Below are 24,479 nucleotides of genomic sequence, written 5' to 3'. Positions count from 1 at the left end.
GAACCACCAGCACTGATGGCACTCATGATACTGTCCTTCAGTTTCAAAATTGTTGAAAGCGAGCTCGATGAAATAATATACCTTTCAGCAACAGCCGCCTTCTTTTCGCCGCTCATCACTTCGGTGATAATTTTGGCCTTCACATCAAGGCTCAAAACTTTTCTCTTGTGGGGTGCACCACTCATCGTGAATAGGACGACCTAGGCCCAACGAGATCAAATAACCAACTGAGAAAACGTGCCACCGCTGTTCGTAAACCTACTTCCGGTTGGCGCTTTCCCGGTCCAACAGGCCAGTGACATCATAGCGTGACGCGTTCCGGAACTTCTGAAGCACTCCGGCTAGCACTACAGGAGCGCGTCCGCTGCGGGTTTCATACGTACACGATAGATGGCGCAGCGGCACGTTCTGCTCCACGTATTGAAGCGTGGCAGGAAATTTTTAGCATTAAAGGGCGCATGCAAATTTGCTGTATGCCCGGCTAAAGTTTTCGTCTGCCTGTCAAGGAGGCTCCTGGTACGTGCGTGTGATGCGCGAGGACTTCGTTAAATCGAAAGTACAGTATAAAATTACCTCGTTAAATCGCGAAAAAAAATACATGGTTTTCAATGGGGCAGAGATTGGGAAAAATAAAAAGTGCGCTATTTCGAGAATTTCGTTAAATTGAGGTTCGTTATATTGAGGTTCGACTGTATTGTGTCCACTGGCATACTGTCGTCGCGGACAGTTGCATTCGGGATATTGTAGGAGCCAGCATCCACAAAATGTGTGTTTATTGCATCAGCTAGCCATTCGCCGATGAGTGTTTTACCCTCAACTACGAGCTGCGTAATCCTATCCCTAGCTTTTGTTCTTGAAGTGAACGAGTTTACAACCTCCCATATTCGTCGCTGATTATTATATATGCTCTCAAATAGATTCTGGTAGTAGTATTGTTTGGGTTTTCTTAACTTGGTCGTTAAAGCATTCCGGTACTTCTTAAATTCTGTCTATGTGTTTGGATCTCGTGAACGAATAAAATCATGGATCAACTTATTCTTTATTTTGATATGGTGATAAAGCTCCGAATTAACCCAAGGTTTCTTGTGTTTTCTTTTATTACGACCGGACGGTTGTAGTACAGGAAATGCGGCATTGTTGAAGCACGTAGTAAAGAAAAGAATTTCTCGTAGGCACTGTCTGCATATTCCTCGTTGTATACCTCACTCCAGTAAGTCAGACTGACCAAGTGGAAAAATTCCTTTTGCGTTTCAAGGTTTATGGCTCGCCTACCTTCTCTTTTATTATTGTGCTTGTCATAGCGCTTTGTAATTGAAAAAAAGCAAAAAAACTGGCAGGTGATTGCTAAGATCATACGGAAATATTCCACTGCTGATGTCTTGTGGACTGAAGTTTGTTATGCAAACATCAAAAACAGTGGCAGTCTGTTTTGTAAGTCCTGTTGGTTTACTTATATGGTTTGCGAAGCCATACGTAGGTAAGAGTGTTTCAAAATTCTCTGCGTAAGGGTCATTGGAACTTAAGTCAATATTGATGTCCCCCATAATAATGCAAGATGCGTTTGAAAAAACAGGGGGAGCCAACAGTAAGCCCACAAACTCTACGAAGCGACCTTTGTGCCCTAGCGGAGGACGGTAAAAGGTGATCACCACTATTTTATTGATACGCAAACACAAGCATTCAAAATCAGAATTTATTAGCGAGAAATCGCCGAACAGTTCTTAAGAAAAGGTAGTCTTAACGTAGACAGCCAGCCCTCCATCCTTCTTTTGCCTACGACAGAGATGTTCAGACCGATTACCTGGAAAGTTTGGTTTTGTGTCATTGTCAGAAAGCCATTTTTCAGTAAAGGTTAGAATATTGACGTCAACTCACCACGAATGCAAAAAAACAGAAATGTCGTTTGCCTTTGGTCGAATGCTTCTACAGTTTGCATGTAATGCAGAAAAAAACTTGCCACAAGAGAACTCACGATTAAAAGCATAAACTGTGTAGTATCTGCAGTTATCCTCTGAGGTCATCATCATGAGAAAGGAAAGGCAATTAATTCACATTTCTTTCACAGTAATTATGTCGCAGTCTTCATCTTTTTGTACAAGCACCTTGCCTCCAGTTGTCCAGGCAAATTTCCATTTGGCAGTCTTTTCCCTTCAAATCGCATCTGAAAGAAGTGCCTTGTTTCTTGGAGTCAAGTGCTTGTTCACAAAAACCCCTTCAAAACCAAGCTCTGAGCTGTCTATTTTCTTTTTTCTCACAACAGCTCATTCTGCTGATTACGTCTCACAAAGCGAACAACTATGTTCTTGACATCTGCATTAAATGTACGCACATAGTGACACGTGTCAGTGTCAGCCATGGTGTCAATTGTTACCCCTGCACTTTCGCCTATTTTGCTTATCATTGCAAGCGGGTCCTTTCCATCCGGGACGCCCTTAATCTCGAGGTTGTTCAGGTGCTGGTATTGCTCGCGCTCTTCACATCTTCGTGATATTCGGGCATTTTCGCCTTTCAGTTCAGTGTTCTGTCTCTCCTCTCATGGAACAGGCTCTAAAAAATTTTTTGCTGCACCAAAAAGGAAGTGACTCTCCTATATTCAATTTTTTGACATGTATTTCTGTTTGTTTTGCAGTATTTTGAAATAAAATAAAATAATAAAATATTCACTATCTGTTTACACGTGGTATCCCGAGGCCCGATTGGGAACAGGGAAAAAACACGTGTAATGACATCCCAGTCGAAATCAGGAGGAAGAAATGGGCTTGGGCAGGGCATGTACTTCGAAGGCAAGATAACCGCTGGTCCTTAAGGGCAACGGAGTGGATTCCAAGAGAAAGTAAGCGTAGCAGGGGGCGGCAGAAGGTTAGGTGGGCGGATGAGATTAAGAAGTTCGCAGGCATAGAGTGGGCGCAGCTGGCAAAGGACCGGGTTAATTTGAGAGACATGGGAGAGGCCTTTGCCCTGCAGTGGGTGTAGTCAGCCTGATGATGATGACCATCACATTATTGCACTGGCAGCCTGATGCATCCCAATGCTCCTGCTCCCACATTTCGGTCCCAAGTCACGTTTCGATATAGTTTCATTTTTGTTCTTGCAGAAAATTTGGACTCTAGTTGTCAAGAAGCAGGTCACGAGCTTCTGGGGCACACTGTGACAAGATGGTATTGTTGTAGATAGCATCATAATTTCTTTCTTAATGTGCTCCAGTGTAGCCCTGTTGTTAAGGATGCTCTCAGTATTCAACATGAAGGCGGCTTCACAAAACTTTAGCAATTCAAGTGCTGCCTTTGAAAGGGATACAAGGGGCATTCTACCAGGCACAAAAGACTTGACACGTAACCAGCTGTTTTCAGGGAGGTTCAGACTGCTACCTGTGATGGCTGCAGCACAATCATGGCATGCCTTAAAGTTCTTCTTCACCTGGCTAACTGCATAGCCACATATGTACCTAAAGCCCTCTCCAACATCCATTACCTCCAAAGAGTCCGTTGTTGGGTGTAGTATGACACCAGAGCAAGCTTGTTCTGCTCTGTCTGAAACCCCTAACAGTGCCTCACCATCTGAACATGCATAGCTGCCTCTGGGGTTTGAACGCAAAAATTGAGAAAGCTCAGCACTCAGCACTGCACAATGCAGATTTAAACTCTAGTAGTGAAGGAACTGCATTCTTCGTTCTGAGCATAGCAAAAAAAGTTTTCTAGTGCATCCTGCCCAAAATGCGAAAGCAAAACAAAAAGAAACTTCTCCTTCACCACCAGATGCTCTTGAAGCTGCATTGCTGACATCAGAATAACACCAGTCTGCACCGGTTTCCAAGAGCCATCAAAGGCAGAAATCTTCAACCCATCAAAAAGTCTGATGACCTCTAAGAAGAACATCTCTCCTTGCGAACCAAGATGTCTCTCAGCCTGCTTTCATGTACTGGATGTAATTAAGGCAAACCAGCTGTAGATAGACCTTATCTATAAACCAGGCGGTTGTTTCTGCCTCTTTGTCAAGGTTCCCATGTTTTGAGTGGTAATAAATTGCAGCAGCTGTGTCGTGGTTTAGCAATGTATACGCTGGGCTAACTTTCATTTTTTTGTAGTGCCCTGTATTAAGGCACTTCTTTTTTAGTTTCGGAGCAAGCCGAAACTTACTGTCTTCTTCCAATTCTATTAGTTGTTCCGCGTCCTCAATGGAAACCTCGGCTGTGGGAAGATTGTTCTTGTGTACCACATCAGCTGGCAGGCCGATCTTGTGTCCTTTAGTAAGATGGCCTCTAATGTTCTTCAAGAGGTGAGGTGCATCGGCGAGAAAGTTGAGACGCCTAGATGCATCACTCGGATGTGGCACATAGCAGTCTTGCTTTGAGTGCTTTGTTACACCTATCCCATACAACCTCCAAATAGCCTAATTGCAAGGCCCCATGTCGCTGACGACAGCATGAACCCTCACACCAACAGCTTCGCACGCGCAGGTTGTGGCATTGATCTTGTCCTTCAGTCTGTGCACGAAAGGAGTGGCCGGTGAATTCGTATGCCACAGTTTGTTTCCATCGGGTGGAAACGCCTCCTGACATAAACACAAGGGCATGTGTTGAATAGCAGGACTCAGGCAGTGTGTTGTTGGCCAGTGGTACAGATGGCCTCCCGATCAGCTTGTTGGTCGATGAGTCGAAGTCCAGGCTTGTAGTGATTTGCATTTTATCATACATCAGAACTGCATGGCATTCCTTCCCTGAAAGTTGGCCTATCTATGAAGCAGAAAAAAAAATATGAGTGTCCCGGATATTCACAAACAACCTTGGCTCTCAGCAGATCGATGACCTCTGACAGTATGCCTGGGACAAACTTGAATCTTTCTATTTTGCGCTGCAAAGTGTGTTCAGAAGGAAGTGGAATTCAAAGTTCTCGTGCCACACTGTATCCCTGTGACCGGCAAGCAAGTTTCAGCCTGAGCGCCTTCACAATACTTTGAGAGCTCCAAGCTGAACCTCGCATAGTAGTTTTTTGCAAACAGGTCACCTGGTCATCATTCACGTAGTCCGAAATACCTACGTGTGCAATACAATGTCGTGAAAATACATGTTTTGGTTACATGGAAGTAAGCTTCAGCCAGCAGTAATTTCTCGTAAATAAAAGTGCAGGTTACCTTGTCTGAGATTCTTGTTTTCTTTTTCTAATGAAGAAACTTTTCACTGCGATAACGACAGCTTTCTTTTCAGGGCTGTGACCTCATTCTTTAGGGCATCACAGTCTGCTCCTGCAAACAAACACTTATGGACTGGGTCAACACGCATAACCCCAGCAGTTGACAGCTCAGTGCTTGCCAATTCATTGCAGTAGACATGTCTGCCATAACAAGTGCACACTCCGACAACATGCTGCACTTGATGATGTCTCAAACATATGGACCTATCGCTGTACTGTGTGATGAGCTGGAAGGTCTCCTTTCTTCTGAATTAAGTTAATATTTGCGTTCTTCCAAGCGTCTGGTGCGATCGAGGTCATAAGGCATTGCGTATACAGGGTGGCTAGCTTTTCTAGCACTGTCTCGCCTCCGTCCTTCAACAGATCTGCTGTTACTTGATCCTCACCAGCTGCTTTTCCCTTTTGCATTGAACCTAATGCTTTTATTTATCTTTTATTCAAAGTACCTTACAGGGCCCAGAAGGGCATTGAGTAAGGAGGGCAAAATAACGGATTAAGTACGATATGAACAGTTTGTTAAATACAACGCACAGTACAAGGCAAAAAAGTAAGAACAGTTATACAGGGCAAATCGTAACGACAAGACATACATCGCCGCGAGCAACAAAAAGTACATAAAAAGTAGCAATGCATTGCGTGTGCCCAATACACATCTAAAGAGCCATTAGCCATATTAGAAATGCGAATTATTGAAACTGCACAAACACTTGAACATAATACATTAGCAACGAGGAGAAAAAGAACTTATGGGACACAACAACCTATAACAAGACACCATGTCGTTAAAGAAAATGTTTGTGTAGCTGGTCTTGGAATGGTTGGTGGAAGCAGATAGATGTGACACTGTCGGGAAGATCATTCCAAAAAACAATGGCACGTGGAAGTGCAGATGAATTGAAAGCTTGGGTTCTTCCGTATGTGCGTTTAATGCTATACTGATTATGTAGGTGGCGTGACATGCGTGAAGGCTCTTCAAGGGGCAGAGGAGATGGCCTGGTGCTGTGTTTATATTTATGAAGTAAGCATAAAAGAGCAATGGAGCGACGAATATCTAAAGGTTCGAGGGAGATATCAAGTTTGATCTTAGTGATGCTGAAATGGGGATTGGACTTTTGTGAGATGAAACGAGCAGCTCTATTTTGTACGGCTTCAAGCATGCTGAGAAGGTAGCTTTGATAAGGGGACCACATAGGTGAAGCAAGTTCTAGTTGTGGACACACAATTGTTAAATAAGCCACTTTTCTCACATTATTAGGAGCGTTTTGTAAGCTCCGGTGCCGGTATCTAAGTCACCTTGAAGCTTTGGCGCATATGAATTGAACGTGCTTGGCCCATGAAAGATTATTCGTAAGGGGATTACCTAAATACTTATAAGATGGTGCCCGAGACACTATAGTACCATCAGTGGAGTACGAGAAATTAGAATCGGAGCGCTTGCGGGTGAAAGAGATAATCTTGCATTTAGTTGAGTTTAGCATCATTTGCCATTTATTACACCAATTTGAAATGAGGTTCAGGTCAGTTTGGAGAGCGAGGTGATCATCTATAGAATTATGGGGCGGTAAATAATGCAGTAGTCAGCAAAGAGTCGTACGGAAAAAGATATGTCTGTGGGCAAGTCGTTAATGCACATTCGAAACAATAATGGGCCAAGAACATTGCCTTGAGGTACGCCGGATGCTGCATCACAGAGTGGGGAGGTGAAATTGTTAACTGTAGTGAACTGCTGGCGAAAAGAAAGAAAGTTACGAAGCCATGACAATGTTAAAGAATCTAGGCACAGAGCAGACAATTTTGAAAACAAGTAGTAATGAGCAATGCAGTCGAAAGCTTTAGCAAAATTTAAAAAGATAGTCCTAAATTCTAGCAGTTGGGTGTCACAAGAAAAACCTTTCCGGAAGCCATGCTGATTAGGAAAAAAGAAAGAATTTAGTTCCTGGTGGCAGTAAATGTGGGAAGCGATGACGTGCTCGAGTAATTTACAGCAAATGCAGGTTAGAGGAATGAGGCGGTAGTTTTCCGGTGAATTTCTGTTTCCGCTTTTGAACACTGAATGATCTTAGCAATTTTCCAATCTGTAGGAAGCAAACCAGATAATAATGATTGCTGATAGATAAGGCAGAGAATATCACTGGAGACCGATACAGTGTTTTTCAATGTTTTAGAACTAATGTTGCCAACACCAGCGGTTAAAGAACCTTAAGATTTGCAATGAGACGAGCGATTCCTTCAGCAGTAATGGTAATAGGGGCCGTATATTGGTAATCATGATCAGGAAAAATGGGTATTTGGAATGATCTTCCCATGTGAACACTGATGCAAAATATCTGTTAAATGCTTAAGGACGTTAACTTTCCGAAAGTGGTACGTGATTGTCATTGCACAATAGAAATTGGTTGGTAGTACTGTCGGGAGATATCATACACCAAAATTTTTTGGGATTAGATTTTAGGAGCGCGGGTAGGTTACTTCCTCTTTCGTTACAGGCAGGATGACGCATTGCTGTGCGCTATTGTCTCTCTCATTAACGTTCTGATTACATTGGCTACTGTATAGATTTGTGTAGAACTCTTCGACTACTTCAACTATCTTATCCATATTGCTTATGACATTGCCCTCCTTGTCTCTTAACGCATACATGTGGTTTTTACCTATGCCTAGTGCCTAGTTTCCTCTTTACCGCTTTTAGGCTACCTCCTTTCTTTAGAGCATGCTCAATTCTCGCCGTATTAAACTTACTTATGTCGGCTACCTTGTGCTTATTTATTAACTTTGATAGCTCTGCTAGTTCTATTCTGTCTGTAGGGTTAGACACCCCCATGCTTTGGCGTTTCCTATTTAGATCTTTCGTCTCCTGAAATAACTTGCCGGTATTCTGTCGAACTGTCCTACCACATACATATATGCATGCATAAATATGTCAGATTGTCACAATATATCGCAAAATCAATACACCTGGAGAGCTGCGTTTAAATTTCGCATCATGGAGTATCGTAACTGTCGCTAATTTTTTGCCTTTATATTCTGTTTCCCATACATTAGCTCGTAGCGAACGTTTGCAGTCTTCTTATTTTCGCAGTGTTGCCAACAGCATTCCTTAAACAGTTACTTTATTCTATGACCCACATGGGCTATCCATCCACGCCTTTACTGTTGTGAGCTATATATACAACCATCATTTGTATGTGAACTCACCTGCAAGATCAAAATGCTGGCTTCCAGCATTCCAGGCGACTTCAAGCACCTGGCATGTCATGCTGATCATGCTGATTGGTCAGACGTTGTTACCATAACGCCAGCTGTTCGTGCTGGTATTTAATGCCTGACCCAAAGTTGCAGTCATCCGCACAAGTCATCCATGGCATTGACATTATGAGGAACATATACAACCACCATTCAATAAGATCTCACCTGCAAGCTCGAATTGCTGGCTCAGACCAAGTGCTGGAGCCGCTGTCTTCGGCTTCAGCAGCGACTGGCCAGGAGGTACTTTCGAGGCAGCAGGCACTGAAAGTTGTGTGCAGAAAACAGTCACCGAAAGCTTCCAGGCGACTTCAAGCACTGGCATGTCATGCTGATTGGTCAGGGGTGGTTACCATAACGCCAGCTGTTCGTGCTGGCATTTAACGCCTGACCCAAAACTACAGTCATCCGCACAAGTCATCCATGGCATTGACATTATGAGGAACATATACAACCACCATTCAATAAGATCTCACCTGCAAGCTCGAATTGCTGGCTCCGACCAAGTGCTGGAGCCACTGTCTTCGGCTTCAGCAGCGACTGACCAGGAGGTACTCTCAGGGCAGCAGGCACTGAATGTTATGTGTGAGAAAACAGCAAAGGGATGCTTTCCAGAGGACTTCAGATACAGAAATGCATTTCAGACCAAATTTTAGAGTTGTGACTGTCTTTAGTAGTAATTGCTACAAACAAAACTCGCACGCTAGGCCATGAAATCAGCAGTAGTATGTGATGTAAAGAAAGTGGATCCTGACTATATACTTATGATATACAGTTAAAACTCGATTTAACGAAGTTGAGGGGAGCCGTGAATTATTTCGTTAAATCGAGAACTTCGTTAAATTGAATGAGGCATTTCTTGGGCACATAATTCAGTACATTCGATTACAGTAAAACCTCGTTAAAACGTACCCGCTTAAACAGTACTTTCGTTTTAAAAGTAGTAAAGTCAAGTCCCCGACTGAGCACCCATTGAACATAATGCATTTTGCATCCGCATAAACCGTGCCAGCTTATCGCGGTCGTATCGGTTAGCACGTACCATTTTCACTTTTCGTCGCACTCGCGCGTGACGAATTCACGCCGGTAGCACCGACCCAAAGGACGGTTCGGCTAGCGGCGCAACAATCTTCCCTAAATACCGCCGACGGGACGGCAAGCCACACAGCTAATGACAAATTGGCGCCAAAGTTGGTAATCATACAACTAGCGCAATCTTTGGGGGTCCGTATGGTCATCGTCATGACCCCCCGCGGTACTTTCGAGTGGGTAGCGCCAACACCACGACCGGCGCCGCTAGCGCGTATGAAAAGAAACAACAAAAATTCTTACTCGACAAGAAAGGCCCGAGGGGACTACAAATTTATTTTCCGCCAAAGAAGTCGGTGATCTTTGCTTGCGTGCGCTTTGTGAGCAACGGCCGCACCGATTTCTCGTAGGTCTGAAGTGCGTCCAGCGCATCTTCCGTCCCCTCGTGTGCGCCAGCAAAATGTCGCAGCAGATCGAGAGCATCCATCACCTGACCTGGTGTCGGCACGGGAGCTTCGGCACCTGCAGGGTCGTCGGCAGCGTCTTCAGCCGTCACTCCCTCCACGCTTCCTACAAGCCGCAACATATCGGCATCAGTCAAAACTTCCGTTGTGACTGCGTTTGCGTCGGCGTTCACGTAGTCTGAGAAACTTATGCCTGTGGGCACTTCATCCACTGAGCGAAGGTGTTCCCAGGCATCTTCATCCTCGTGCACGGCGCTCGCGCAGTCCGGACCAGCTTCGGCAGTTTCAGGGCCTAGTGTACCGAAACCGCGTGTTTTTTTTGCGCGAGAGATTCCCCGACGAAGTGGCGCGGAGGATGTCATCTTTCCCTTTCAATATTGTGGAGAGAGTACTCGCTGGAATGCCATGTGATGCAGCCATGTCACATTTCTTCTGTCCACTTGTCACAGCACGAATTATGTCCGCTTTCTCGTCCAGGGTAAGCCTTTTTCGTTTCTTGCAGGGCTCCATCTGCTAGTCGGGAGGGTTAGCAGCGCGCTTGCTCGCACACACCACGTCCGCGTTCACGATAGCAAGGCTAGACTGATGGAGGCCTAACAAGCTGAGCTTGACAAAGACGTGCGTTCAAAGGCACGGGGAAATCCGCACAAGAGCGAACACAGAGCACAACACACAAACACACACAAAAAAAACACGCGAACTGCAACAAAAAGTATGGTGGGGCAGCCAGAAAAAGAATGTAAACCAATATGCCAGCGCCATCTATGAAATGTGGCACAAAACTTTTTTACTGCTGGCGCCATCTCGTGAGCTCGACTCAAAATTAAAACTCGTTTTGCGCCGCGCAGTTTGAAAAAAGCGACGGGATGAAGATGCTCCGCGCTGTTACCGCTGACTCGCAATCAATAAATTTTGGGGTGCTGTCTACAAAATAGACCAAAAATTAACACTTTCTCACCTTTATTTCTCGAAAAAAGGTTCGTTAAATCGGGACAGATCACGGAATCGGTTTCGTTATTTCGGGTTAGTCAAAGCATTGAACCCTATGGGCGTCTGAGTGGGAATTAGGATACCTTCGTTAAATCGAGATTTTCGTTGAATCGGGTTTCGTTAAATCGAGTTTTGACTGTACGTGCAAACCGATCAAGTGTTAACTTAACTGCCCTTAGTAACATAGTTTCATGAGACATGCAGTGCATGGCATGCTGTACATTACAAGTATATTTCTCATGCTATAAATTGACCAACCACTTTTGATTATGGATGCCACTGCAGTTTGTGCCCCAGTCGATGTGGTCAGCGAGGAACAGATTTATGTTCATGTAAAGCTTTGTAGTAAAGGCTAAAGTATCTTGCACTGATGATGTGGCCAGCAGGGCAAGGGGTTGATGGATTCCCTCCTGTGCACGAGGTGACTCGGGGGGGGGGGGGGGGGGGGGGGGGGGCTGTTGTGAAGCAAGCTGCTTGGAAAGCCATCTGCAGTTACAGTAGTGAGGACTTCTGTTTACTCAAAAATAAGACAGGCTCGATCACTGAATTTTAAGTTCTTGATATGCGAGTACGGAGTTTCAGAACGTGCCTTCGGGTAGGGTGTTTTTTTTTCCACCTGCTGCAGTTGTATCATCATCACCACCTTGCTTCTCTGCGTGTTAGAGCAATGGAACTGTTACATATATGAGGAAAGAGCACAGACTATAATGCACTAGTCATACCATTGCATGGCACTGGTAGCTTTCTTCCAGTTTTGTGGGGCTGGTGGCAAAAGAGCGAAGGCACAGCAGTGGGCTTCAGCTTCTTTATGCCATGCTTCAGAAGAATCGGAGGCTCGAACTGATCTGCTGTAAAATGCTCCCGTAAATTTTAACAGAAAAGTGGTTACTCCCGAACTGGTAAGGGGTGCTTGCACAGCTTGGAAATGAGAGAATAAAGCAGCCAGAGTTGGTAAGTGTTGCGGGGCAGTCCTTTTTTGTACAGTACACTTTTTTCCTACACAAGATGAGTGCCAATACGAGAATTTTTAAAGGAAACTTTCCTGCTTGAAGGCGACAAATTTTGCACTCGAAACCGCATTTGCTTTAGACGAAAAAGAGTGAAATGCACTGACAAAAAATTCATTGCGAGAAAGGCATAGCCCCCCGTTCCTTAATTCCACTTCTGTTCTGCAACTGCGTCTTCGGTGCCAGTATCATAATCCCTGTTCAGGATCCGCGTCACGCGCCAATGGGTGTGCTCTTTGAATTAAAACCCGTCTATTGTCGCTCCTGATTTTTCGGGAGAAAACGTCATGGAGGGGCTTTGCTTGGAGTGAGCAAAAACATTTGACACCGGAGCACTGTCGGCCAACCAAACTGGCATTAGGCATGCCACCATGGTAACAATATAGCACATGTGTTAATCTTGTCTGCATAAGCCCACCCTTAACATTTGCAGCTCTGTCTGACGACCTTTTTGAAGCGGAGAAAAAGAGGCAGAAAATTTCAGACTAACCTCGCAAAGCTTGCTGGACTTATTCGGCGAGAAATCGCTTCGGCCGATGCGATCCAACCAAACTTTCGTTCGCTTCTTGTCGCGCTTACCCAGGGGCACCGAAAAGAGCCTTTTGCCCCTTCCTGAGCACGTCGAGCAACCAAAGGCACAGCACACAGTTATGACCCGTTACGGATCACTACCCGACCCGCTAGGCAGACGAGTAGTTCACCACTTTGCTAGAGCAAAAATTATGGCTCGAGTCACAGCACGGACCAAGCTTCTGCCAAGCGCAGAACAATTTGGTTAGTCTTCTAGAGGCTGAGAAACAGCGTAGCAGTGTGATGGCACAAGATCAGCTCGAACGTTGAAGTATGCTGCGCCGAGGCGATCGCTGTTCCTAAATGAGCCGACATTTTTTTTTTTCTCCGTGCGAGCAGATACAAAATGGATGCCGACTTCCGACAGAAAATTGGAAATCGGAACCGGAAAAGCCATTCCAGATACGGAAAAAAGGCGGCGGTGCACTTCAAAGTTTGGCGGTACTTAAAGGGGTATTCACACGGGGGATGGAATCCCTCCCGAACTGACGGCGGCTGCGTACACGTCACGCCTTCGAGAGTGCTCGCGGCGACGCAGTTCCGGTTTTGGTCCGGCGGCCGCCGCCGACGGGGGAGGGGGACCGTTCGCTCGGCCGCTACGTTCAGTCCCCGCGTCCCCGGGAGATTAGGCGGCACTTGGCAGGGCGCGCGTTGGGGTCGCTGTGAGTGGCGCTCCGCTGTCGACGGAGCTGTATTACTTCTTGCCGTGGATTTTGCGCACGTTGGACGAAGAGGAATGCGTGCACTAATAAAAACATTTTTGAAGTCCAATATTTATGAACTGGTTAGAGCAAGATGCGTTTTGTGGCATACGTCGTCTTTGTGTTTGTCTGCATCTTCTCAGAGTTTCTTCTCTTCTATCTTTCACGCATCTCTTTTTTTTCGTCTAATTTTTCCCCCCTCGACTGTCGGCATTTTCCCTCCTCAGATCAGCACAGCCCCGCTCCTTGAGCATGGTAAACCCAGATGGCGGCTTTTGTTGTAAAAAAAAAATAATAATCCGGTGTCTGATGCGTTCCAGCATCCACAAGAAAACTTCATGCGGCACACGAAGCAGTTTCTGGTATTCGTCCGGGTCATCTTCACGAAGCGTGTTATACAGACTGTGCTGCACACCAAGGGACTTTTCTTGCATCCATGGCTTCACCCAGCACCGCCGCTTTTTCTTGAAAAGATCGTCGTCATCCTCGGTTTCAAGTAGAGCCGCCAACAACACGTACTTGCTCCTTTTTGCGACATCCATTTCCTGCTCTGGATCCTCTAGCGCCAGAAAGTTCGACGTGTATTCAGCTCCGGTGCTGGGAACTGTCTGTTTGTTTCCCTTTTTCGGTTTCTTTTCCCTTTTATCTCCCTTCAATCTTTATTATTTTTTTTAGCCTTCGCTGTCTTCAAAGAACAGCAAAACCGGCCGTCCGGCCCTTTCTTTAACCTCTCCCACGCCGCCCGGCCGCTTCGCGCGTCTAGATCCCCCGCGGCGGCTCCCCGCTGCCCGTGTGAATACTAAATTTGGGAGCGGGGGAGGGGTTTGGCCGGCCGGTGACGTAGCGCGCCTCGTCTCCCCGTCCCTCCGCGCCGAGGTCCCCCGTGTGAATACCGCTTAAGGGGGGATGAGGGGATCGGAATAAACTTTTTCATTTTTTAACTTAGAGTGATGAAATTTGGCAGACAGGTTTGAAATAGCATCAAACAGACAGCTACAAAGTTTCACAACAATATCTTCAGTAGTTTTTATTTTATCATTATTTATATATTGCTCACATGTTGCTTGCTCGTGGAAAGCCTAGCGTGACAGCAAAATGGGTTATGGATCTGTAAATGTTTTTAATAGTTACTAAGAAGTATAGTCTAAGTCAAGATTCTTTGAATTTCTTTTTAAATTTCTCTGTTCTTCTAAACGACACAGTATGCACCTTCTCTTTATGTTTAGAATGTATCATGCTCCAATTATTGTGTAATAAGAAATGGTGAGCCTAAATGGTAAATCTGAGACTGTCTTGACATAAGGCACACTTCAGCAATTGCAACAAAACAAACAGGATTAAAATCCGAGCTCCCATTGCTGTGCTATGCTTTCCACGAGCGAGGTGATAAGCCCAAAACAAACTTTTGAGAAAACAAGCCTCAAAGTTCCATACTGGCACACACTGTCTAGAATGCTCCTGCGTTGTAAAATTTGGTGTCCTTGGCAGCAGGTGACTTCTTAGCCCTCTGTCCTTTCAGGAGATGGACTTTGTGTGCTTTCTTCATTCGCTGGGAATCTTTCTTGACAGCCCGCTGAAGAGAGAGGGCACCAGGGCGCAGGCCCAATGTTGTGCACAGGTCTGAATAAGCTTTCAGACTGCCCGAGTTGTACCTTGAAATTGCGTCGTGCACTGCTGTTTCCACGGCAAACAGTGAGGCATGCTGGTCTTTTGATATTAATGACCATATCACTGAATGGAGACTCTCGGCCGCGTTTTGAGTTTTGCCTCCTTTGCACCGGGCCAGCAACTGAGGGTCTGAGAGGCGCTGGTACACAGGCAGAAGTGCTTCAGCAACTTTAGCTGAAAGCTTGTACTTGTGAGCTGGTGCTGGCTGCCCTTCTGCCTCAGCTGATCGGTAGTTGCACCAGCTAAGGGGGCCAGGGGGACACAGCTCATGATGGGGCTCACCATCTGTTGATGTGATGTGGTAGTATGTTGCCATTACTGCCCTTTGCATTTCCTCGACTTCTGAATGGTTCCGCAGAGCAAGGCCATAGTAGTTCGTCAGTTTTTTGATGAGCTGCTGTGTCAGGCCCCCCTTTCCACCAAGTGGCTCTCCTTTCTTTGCCTTGGCTACCAAAGAGCGAAGTGCAGCCCCCATTCGTTTTTTCACGTGATTTATGCAGTCTTCTTTAGACAGCTGCACAAAACCATAAACTTCTTCATCACATAGAGTGCGAAACATGCGGCTGTCCCCATCACAAACTATGTTTGTGTAGCGTAAATCATTTTTGCTCAAGGAGCGCCTGAAAAGTTGTAGTGCAGCCTCAACCTCCATTCTTCCAGAATTCACATCAGTGTTTTTCTGGCACTGGTGTTGCTGCTTCCATTCAGCATAATGGGGGTTACTTTCTGCTGGCTGTCGGCTGCACCCAAGGCAGAAGTTGGACAGAACTACGCAGTCCAACACAAGCCCTGTATGGAATTCAATTATACAGCCTACGCCAGTATGGGAGCTGTGACCGCGTGTCAACCATGTGCCATCATACACTACTGTGATGTTCTTTGAAAATGTTCCCATTTCAGTGTACACCTTTTTCACTGCCTCGACAGCATCTGTGAAGATGTTGTGTGCAGCTGCCGCTGCGGCAGGCTTGAAAGTTTTTTTGAGGTGCTCATCATATGTTTTGTGGTGTAATCCACGATGTGAGACATTCATGGTGGCCCAGAAGTCATTAAGAGCAGTTGGTCCTTTCCCAATGCTTTTTATTGCTTGCATAGCTCTGATGTTGACCTCAAAAGCTCTAGAGCCGCTCTTCCTTTGTGAGGACCACTCGGACTGTAGGGTACCACAGGAAATGCATGAAAGTACCATCTTCACAGCTAGCCCCAGTTCAGTCTCGTGGTGCACTGCTAGGCCGGGCTGCTGACAAGTTGGGCAAAGCGTGGAACCAATCAGCGAGTTCAAAGCAGCAACTTGAACAAGCATAAACTCCTCTTCTGGAGGTGCGGGAATGGCATTTTCCTGTGAGCCAGTCAGCCCGAACTTGCGCTCTGTTGCCTAAACCACGCGAAGCGATTCGCGAACTCTCAACGCTTGCAGTTCTGCACTTTCCGCGGACACAAATCGTGTTTTTAGGTGAGCTTGAATAGTGCGACGTTCACTGGGCGAACAGTCAACACTGCGATGAGCGGCAAGGACGGCCGCCGGCGCATCCGCGGCATCGAGCGTGCGCCTGCGTTGTAGCACCGTCGAAGCGCCGGAACTCGTCGATGGCATGGGACTGCCTTCACTGGCGGTTGTTGGCTGCGGAGACATCTCGGCGTTGAACGATTCACCGCGGAAGCGCGTCTCCGATGCTCTGCAGTCGGGCGGCGATGGCCGCTGCAAGCCCACTCCGTGATCTGTGCTGGACGAACTTGCGACGGGACACTCGCGTATGGTGGGACGCTCGCCTACGGCGAGACTCACTGGCATGTCGATCGTCACCGGTGCAGTAACACTGCGCCCACGCTTCGACGGCAAAAGATCATGGTTCGTCTCACTATCACTGGCTGGTGCTCGACTCGGCGCAAGATCCCGCAGCACGTTGGGCGAGAGATCGCACAGCACGTTGGATGCGTACTCCGCCGATTCTGAACGGACGCTCGGCTCGGCCGAACCACCTGCTGACAATAGCCGCTTCTTCCTTGTTGTGACGGGCTTGCGTTTCCGCTTCCCGTAGGCATGCTTCGTCTGGTACTTCTTTTCGAACGTGCGCGGATCCATTGCACGTGGTCGAACTCCTCGAAACACAAGAGAAGGAAAGGCCAGAAAGGCTTCCCAGCAGCGGACAAGAGCAGACGCTCCTTGCCTCAAACGCCATTATGCCGCGGCGTAGGCCAATGAGGAATCACCTAACAACGCGCCGCGGCGCAGAGCCAATCAGGGCGCGACAGTCATTGGCTGCTCCGTGCTGCCACCCTCCGGTTTTTCTTTTTTTGTGCGCTTGCTGGCTGGCAGGGGAGGAAGGGAAGGGGTGGAAAAAAGAGCCGAAGAGTCGGGCTTTCCAACGATACCAAAATGGCGGCGCTCCGTGGCGGGAAATCCGAGCAGTCGCGCCTTGAACTTCGTGACTTTTTCGCGATTTCGGGCGGATGCGTGGACGCCGGCACCGACAAATATATTTATTTTTAGTGCTTAGAGTTTGTTTTTTGGTGAAATATTTCAGTACAAGATAGAAATGATGCTGTAGATTCTGAAAAGCGTACTTTTCAAAAATCGATTTCTTTTGCGAAAATCGCGATCTGATCCCCGCTTCCCCCCTTAAAAAAGCGGCAGCGACAATAGAGGGGCTTTAGGGCGAGTTACGTGAAAAGCAGCGCGGCTTCGAGAACTTTCCAATGACAGTGGGCTTAAGCTTCTCAGTCCTGTCTGCGTTGCAGCACAGTACAATCACTCTTTCATTGCTCTTTTTTCCTCCTTGGCATGTCTCACCTTTCATACTAAGACTTCTCTGGGCCTGAAGGTTGATGAACAATCCAGCTTCATCTGCGTTGAACACGTCCCTTGGCTGGTACTGTGAAATCACGGCCGGCAAAGTCGGGAGCCAGTTGGAAACCTCATCTTGTCGGCAGACTTTGCTTCGCCGGAACTTTGTTGGACAGACTATGCGTGCCATGCCTTGAGGCTGTGGAGCAACCCACCCAATGCTTTGAAATCGTCAATGCCCAAAGATAGTGCAGTCTCATCTGCTTTCTCGCAAACAATGGTCCCGTCAACGTTCACACCTGCCGTCCTTACTTCTTTGAACCGCTGTGGGAGGATCTCTTCCATCTTGCCATACTGTGTGCCCCTTGTTTGTTTCACACCGGTGCCACAGACTTCTCTCCGCCTCCGGCGCCTAATTTTCTCTCACTTACTGACAGTCATGTTCAGCGTGCATACAGGCAAACCAAATTCGCTTGCCAGGTCTGCATGTTTCTTCTGCAGATTTTCGTTGATTTCTAAAAGCATGTTGACTTTTTCTTTCAGGGTTAAAGCTTTGTGCTTACTGGACATGGTGAAATTTGTCGCCAAACAAGTGCGAACAACTAAGCAGAGCGTGTGAAACAACCAGAAACGGCTATGAGACAAAGCCCACACCACAGCGTCAACGCATGTGCCAATCGCTGCTTCTTGGCCACAGTGATATATTATAACGCGAGTACTAAGTCTCAGGATAGATGGCGCCTAAAAACTGTAGTGCGAAAGCCTGCGAACATGCTCTCGGAGGTTGCCACACTGCTACAGGCACTGAGCTGGGGTTTTGCTCTATGCGATGATTTCAGTGACTTGTAGCAATTTTATTTTTTGGGTTGGGGGGAGAGGGTCAGGACTTCATACAGAGTCTACCCTAATGTCAATGTCACCACCATCATCATTGAAGCAATGTGGTTCTCACACCTATCTATCGAAGGTTATGTTAAACGTCGATAATCAGCTATGAGCGTTACAACTACTGCGGCTACTAGTATTGAATACCATTAGGACTCTTTCGCTGCCTCTTGGCGCGAAAATTGAAACCACATGAGATTTTCAGACATTTGTGCGGTCGTATTACCCAAACCCACATGGAAATGTGATCGTATTACCCGTATGAAAATGTATTACAGAATAGACCGCTTATAACGTAAGTTGTGGGAGTTCCGAATATCCGCGCTATAAGCGGTACCGCGTTATAACCAAAACATCGTGTTTTTAAGCTCTCAGGCATGCCAAACGGGCTACCTACCTTTAAAACACAATTTATTGCACATTTCACACACGCACACACACACAAAACAATTGCAACTGAGCATCAAGAGTGTTTGCATCGAAAGTGCATTACGAGCGGAAGAATGCGGTGATTTTCGTCTGGCGGTGTTTTTTAACTGCAGTTCGAACGATTTCGTCCTCAACAAGGCTTAAATACTGAAGCGCTTTGTCGCTCAAACTGTTTTTTGCGCAGTACATTTTCACTTTGCTCAGGTATTCGAGCGCGTCCTTGCATGGCACATCTGGCATTGGGTCGACATCGTCCTCCCCGTCCGATTCATCATCGGTCGCAAGCTCCACGCCACTGCGCACCGCTGCGACAATCGCATCATCCGTGCTCGCTTCCTCGCAGACAACCAGCTCATTTTCATCAGCACTGACGTAGTCTTCGAAAGTGTCTGTTGCGGAAACGATGTTTCCCTCAACGAGGCCGGACCACACATCGTCAGTGCTGACTGCCTCATCGACGACGTCGCTCTCCTCATCAGCTCCAACTTCGGCGTTACGTACGAAGCCAGCCTTCCGAAAGCACTTGCTTACTGTTTGAGCTTTCACTTGCCACCACGAAGCAACAATCATGTCAATTGCACCCCTTAAATGCAGGGGCTGCTGCTGCTGCATGTTCAGCAGAACTCTCTCACAAATTCTTTTCTTGTAGAGTGCCTTAACAGTGGCGATGACGCCCTGGTCAAGGGGCTGACTTTTGGCGGTAGTATTCGCTGGCAAAAATTTCAAATTGACAGCAGTCAACCTGGGCTGGATGTTATGAGCTGTGCAGTTATCAAGGATGAGCACAACCCGCCGCTTCTCTGCCACCATATCCTCATCAAATTTGCAAAGCCAGCTCATAAAAAGCTCTTGCGTCATCCACGCTTTCTTGTTCGCTTTATACGTTACTGCAGGTACTCACGCTTTTTGAAACAACGCGGCCTCGCCGATTTGCCAATGACGAACAGGCGACGCTTATCGGTGCCGTCCATATTAGCGCAAAACAAAACAGTCACACGCTCCTTTGAAGACTTGCGGCCCGAGCAGGGTTCGCCTTTCAGCGCGAGAGTATGGTTGGGCAGCAGGTTATAAAATAAGCCTGCTTCGTCGGCATTATAAATGTCTCTGTCCGTATACGTCGAGAGAATGGTTCCTAAATTTAAGCGGAGCCAGACTGCGATGGTCTCGTCGTTCACCTCTCCGCTTTCACCGCACACAGCTTTGCAGCTGATGCCATGGCGGTCCTTGAAGCGCTGTATCCATCTGTTAAGGGGGTTGAAGTCATTGTGGCCTAAAAGAGCACCCAGGCACCTAGCTTTTTGCTGGAGCATCGGGCCACTTACCGGTATGCTCTGAGCCCTAACTTCTTTAAACCATCTGAAGAGCGCTGCGTCCACGTCCTCGTACTTCGATGCACGAATTCTCTTCCGCGACAGCGAACTAGAATCTTGCCGCAGTTGCTGCCGCACCTTGTCCCGATTTTTAAAGATCGTCGACACAGTTGTGTCCGATATGCCGTACTTTGCAGCCACCGCTGCCTTCTTCAGCCCGCTCTCAATGTCCTTGATAACGCATTCCTTCGTTTCAAGCGGTAATGCTTTCCGCTTCTTCACGACGCTTGAAGACGCCGACGACATGGCAGCAGAAGCAGAGAGCACGACAAGCACGCACTGAACGCAACAAAGAAACTGTTGGAAAAAAAAAAAAACGACAGCAGCGCGACTGCTTCTACCCCGCACTCTGTTCAGCGCACGCCCGGATTGGGCGCTGCCAGCATGACGTACGCGCCTCCCCTTCCTTCGGACTCTTCGAGGCCGCCGGGTCTGCCTGCTCTTCTCCCTCTCTCTCGCTCTTCTCTTTTCGTCGCGCGTGTCCCGCGGTGTGTCTGCCGCGCGGGCTGCACCCTTCGCCTGCCAAAAACCGCGCTTTAACCGGTATTCTGGTTTTCGCGCCCGCGTATTAAGCGGTCTGCCTATATATTGAGTTCCATGGCAGGAATACCGGTGGTCAGAAAAACCCGCGTTATAACCGGTTCCGCTCTAAAAGCGGTTACGCTATAAGTGGTCTCCACTGTATCTCTATAGGGCATCTGCCGGGAATGAAAAAAAAATTGTATTAGACTTAAAAACGTATTAAGCGGCATCGTATCAATGCGATTTCACTCTTTTAGCAGCTCCTTAAGCGGAGGTCGAACTGCTGTGCCATAAAAACTTCTTGGTGCCATTGTGTGCTGCAGATTGCTAATTGTACCGTAAGGAGAGACCCTGGTCTTAAGACAAGTTTTTTTTTATTCCTGGCAGATTTTGATGAAAGTTGCAGAGTTTATATGCGTATTTCGTGCTGATTTCAAATATCCACATATTTTTCTATCACCTAGTTCTGAAGATATTGAATGCTTTAAATTCTTTGTTTGGAGGTTACCTGTCTGTCAAACTAGGTGTTATACCGAAGATTTACCTACAGTTATTCCTCGTTATAACGAAGTCGCTTTACTCGAAATATCGCTTTATTCGAAATTTCTTGCGGTCCCTACCCAGACGCATCTAATTTATGCCACATTACTCCAAGCGCATGAAGAGCTTGACCCGCTTAGAGTGAAGTGGCGAGCGGAGGCATCACCGCTGAGGCGGCGACCTTGTTGCGCATGCAGTGTCAAATTAATACCGCCGTCTAATTAGTCTCATGCAGGCACAGAGCAGGCCACAGAAGTACCAAACCTACGATCGATGACCTGCCTAGTAATGAGTACCAAGCGAGGGCCGAGTGCCCCATCTGTTTACAGCGGATGCGAACGGAAGCGCGCCGAAATCAGTCGCAATTAACCGCATCGCTGGTGTCTTCTGTGTTAGAATCCAAACAAAAATAAAAGCTTCGTGACGCTTTTCGATGCCAGAAAACCGCGATGCCGAAAAGTGGCCAAAAGACCGCGGGCAGACTTGCGCCATGGCATTCCATGCAGTGCGCTTCGTGAGCAAAATTTTACCGCTCTAAAGTAGATTTCTGGGGCTGAAATGGGCCAAAAAGCACAAAAGATGTGTCTCTCCGATTATGAGCCCATTCATGCTTGTGCATACTTCATTTGCCATGAGGACTGCATGAATTTAATTCTCAGAATCGCCTGCCACAAACTTGTAGTAGCGCCTAGCTCGCGATAACGAGTCTAAGACGTGACTGCTTTGGATTCTGTAATGCTGCTCATTCCAGTGCCCAATCGATAATTTGAACTTCGCTTAATTCAAACAATTTTCCGGTCCCCTTCAAGTTCGAATTAACAAGCTTTTACTAAATTAGCTTTGCAGGTTTTGGACTGCTCCATCTTTCAACTTCTCGCCACTTCGAAGAGGAGCTTATAGTTTCTGGAGTGCAGTGCCAAGACACTTGTCCACGTGATTTGTGCAGTCTTCTTTCTCGATTGGGGGTTCATCATATGCCTTTGCCTGAGAGAGAGCAGTAAAAGCTTTGCTGCTCCCATCAGTCAGGAACTTGGAAGAGCAGAGGTGTCTTCTGTGATGGTGTCCATCTACAGTCGACGATCAATTTTTCGGACCCTCATGGGACTGCAAAAATGTCCGAAAAATCAGGCAGTCCGAAAAACAAATGTGCCCCGAAAAACTCAATTTATTGCTTACTATTGAGTTACAGGCCGAAAAAAGTGATTAATGGACTTCTGACCCATGCTTCGCTTGCGTGCAAGCAGGTCCGCCTGAATTTCGGCGAGAGTCGTTGTGTCGCCGTAAGCCGACGAAAGAGTTGCGGCCATTTGCATCAGCTCAGCTTGCGTCGGCTGCGCTGCTGCAGGCGAGTCGTCGTCTTCGCTCTCAAGACTCCGCAAGCACTTAGCGAGTGATTTCTTCATCTGTGAGCCTAGCACACAGTTCCAACTTGCTGTCCACGTCCGTGAACTCTGAAAATGAGACGGTTGAGGGAATTTCGACACCTGCAGTGCGAAGGTCATCGATGAGATGCTCGCTGCTGGAGAGGTTCTCAATGACGCTATCCTCGTCCAAGGCCGCCGACTCTCCATTCAACACAAATCCCGCGTGGCGGAAGCAGTTGCGCAGTGCTGCGGGTGCCACCGACTTCCACGCATCGGCAAGCATGCTAAGTGCTCCAAGCAAATCGACAGTAGGCTTTTCCACTGTTGAGGCGCACGCGCACACCATACGCGAAAGCAAGCATGACCCATAGTTCACCTTTAGGTTGCAATCACGCCTTGGTCTATCAGCTGTAGGATACTTGTCGTGTTCGGCGGCATGAACTCGACGCACGCAGACTTGAAGTTGTTAGTGTACCCATGTGCAGAGCATCTGTCGACGTACAACAAAACTTTGCAGCCTTCTAGATCAAATTTAAGATCTAGTTTTCTCTCATAGCTTTCAAAAAGCTGCTGGGTTATCTATACCTTCTTGTTTGCCTCGTACAAGACAGGCAGGGACTTTACACCTTTAAAGCACCTCGGAGCTTTCGACTTCATCGGCAGTTTTTCTATCCCTGACATATTGCTGTCGACCAAAACAATAACCCGCTTTTTACTGTGCTTCCCGCCATGGCAAGGATCACCAGCAAAGACAAGATTCTTCTCTGGCGTAAGCCTAAAAAAATATTCGGTCTCTTCCCCGTTGAAAGCATCGTCCGGCGAGTACTCCTGTAAGAGTGACTGCAGCTTTTCATTGCAGTAATCCGTAATGACGCTCGGGTCAACAGCTGCACTTCAGCCGCGCAGTTTCTTAAAACTGACCTTAAACCCTTCAGTGTTCATTGAAGTGCCATCATCTCAGCCGCCTTCTGTTTGTGGAGGGCACCGGAGACAGCAACATTGCTGGCCACTGCTAACTTCAGCCATACAAGGAGGGCCTCCTCGAGCTTTGGATTGGTGCCTTGGCTTACATTTTTCTGATGACACCGAGTAGACTTTTCCGCCACCTCCGAAATCTTTTGCTTGTTTTTCATGTGGTCCGAAAGAGTGTTTGGAAATTTTAAACTTTCGCGACGTCTGCCTGTGATCGGCCACCTTCAGCGAACTTGGCGATTGCCGCTTTCTTCGCAATCGACATTGTGATGTACTTGCCTCGCTTCATCGGAACTTTCGAGGCCGATGACAACGTTGATGTTTTCTGCTTCATTATGAATTGGCAAGCTTGGCTAAGCAGAACACACAGCGTGGTTGTCGGGAAGTTGTTGCATTACTTCGTTGAGTGCCTGCTCGCTGCCGTGTTGCACGCAAGAAATAAAAAAGTTCCGTCTAAATTCCAGAAACAGTGTCTTGAAGCACTACAGCCGATTCAGTCAAATGCGAGCCATAGTAGGGACAGAACATGGTTTTCACGTCTCCGCAGCACGACCACGACTAGGCCTGCTCGCTAAGCCCGTCAACGCATGGCAAATACATAGACAAACAGGCAGTCGGAGCGATCCAATAGTCTAAAAAAAACCATTGTGCTGCGGCAGCGATGCTGTTGCGGAAGCGGAAGCTGCTAGCAAATATTATAGCCTCGATCCAGCGTCAGATTAGCTGAGGAACCGGCACACAAGACCAGCGC

General features: G+C 47.2%; 3 protein-coding genes across 6 annotated transcripts in view; 1 reads left to right on the top strand and 2 right to left on the bottom strand.

Annotated features, from left to right (window-relative positions):
• Nucleotides 1-24,479, top strand: part of LOC144121887 (uncharacterized) — a 182,157-nt gene that overhangs the window by 56,011 nt on the left and 101,667 nt on the right. The window lies entirely within an intron of this gene.
• Nucleotides 11,554-12,571, bottom strand: LOC144119033 (peroxynitrite isomerase THAP4-like; the record flags this gene model as incomplete). Its single annotated transcript, XM_077651771.1, has 2 exons — nucleotides 11,554-11,773; nucleotides 12,413-12,571. Coding segments are annotated over 2 exons (315 nt in total), but the record flags the coding sequence as incomplete, so codon positions are not given.
• Nucleotides 14,543-18,811, bottom strand: LOC144121884 (uncharacterized). Its single transcript, XM_077655307.1, has one exon. The coding sequence runs from the start codon at nucleotides 16,162-16,164 to the stop codon at nucleotides 14,641-14,643; it is 1,524 nt and encodes a 507-aa protein (XP_077511433.1). The 5' UTR covers nucleotides 16,165-18,811; the 3' UTR covers nucleotides 14,543-14,640.

Source organism: Amblyomma americanum, chromosome 2 (assembly GCF_052857255.1).
Source record: "Amblyomma americanum isolate KBUSLIRL-KWMA chromosome 2, ASM5285725v1, whole genome shotgun sequence".
Classification (NCBI taxonomy): domain Eukaryota; kingdom Metazoa; phylum Arthropoda; class Arachnida; order Ixodida; family Ixodidae; genus Amblyomma; species Amblyomma americanum.
Note: the sequence above shows the minus strand (reverse complement) of the source record. Positions and strands in the feature narration are given on the sequence as shown.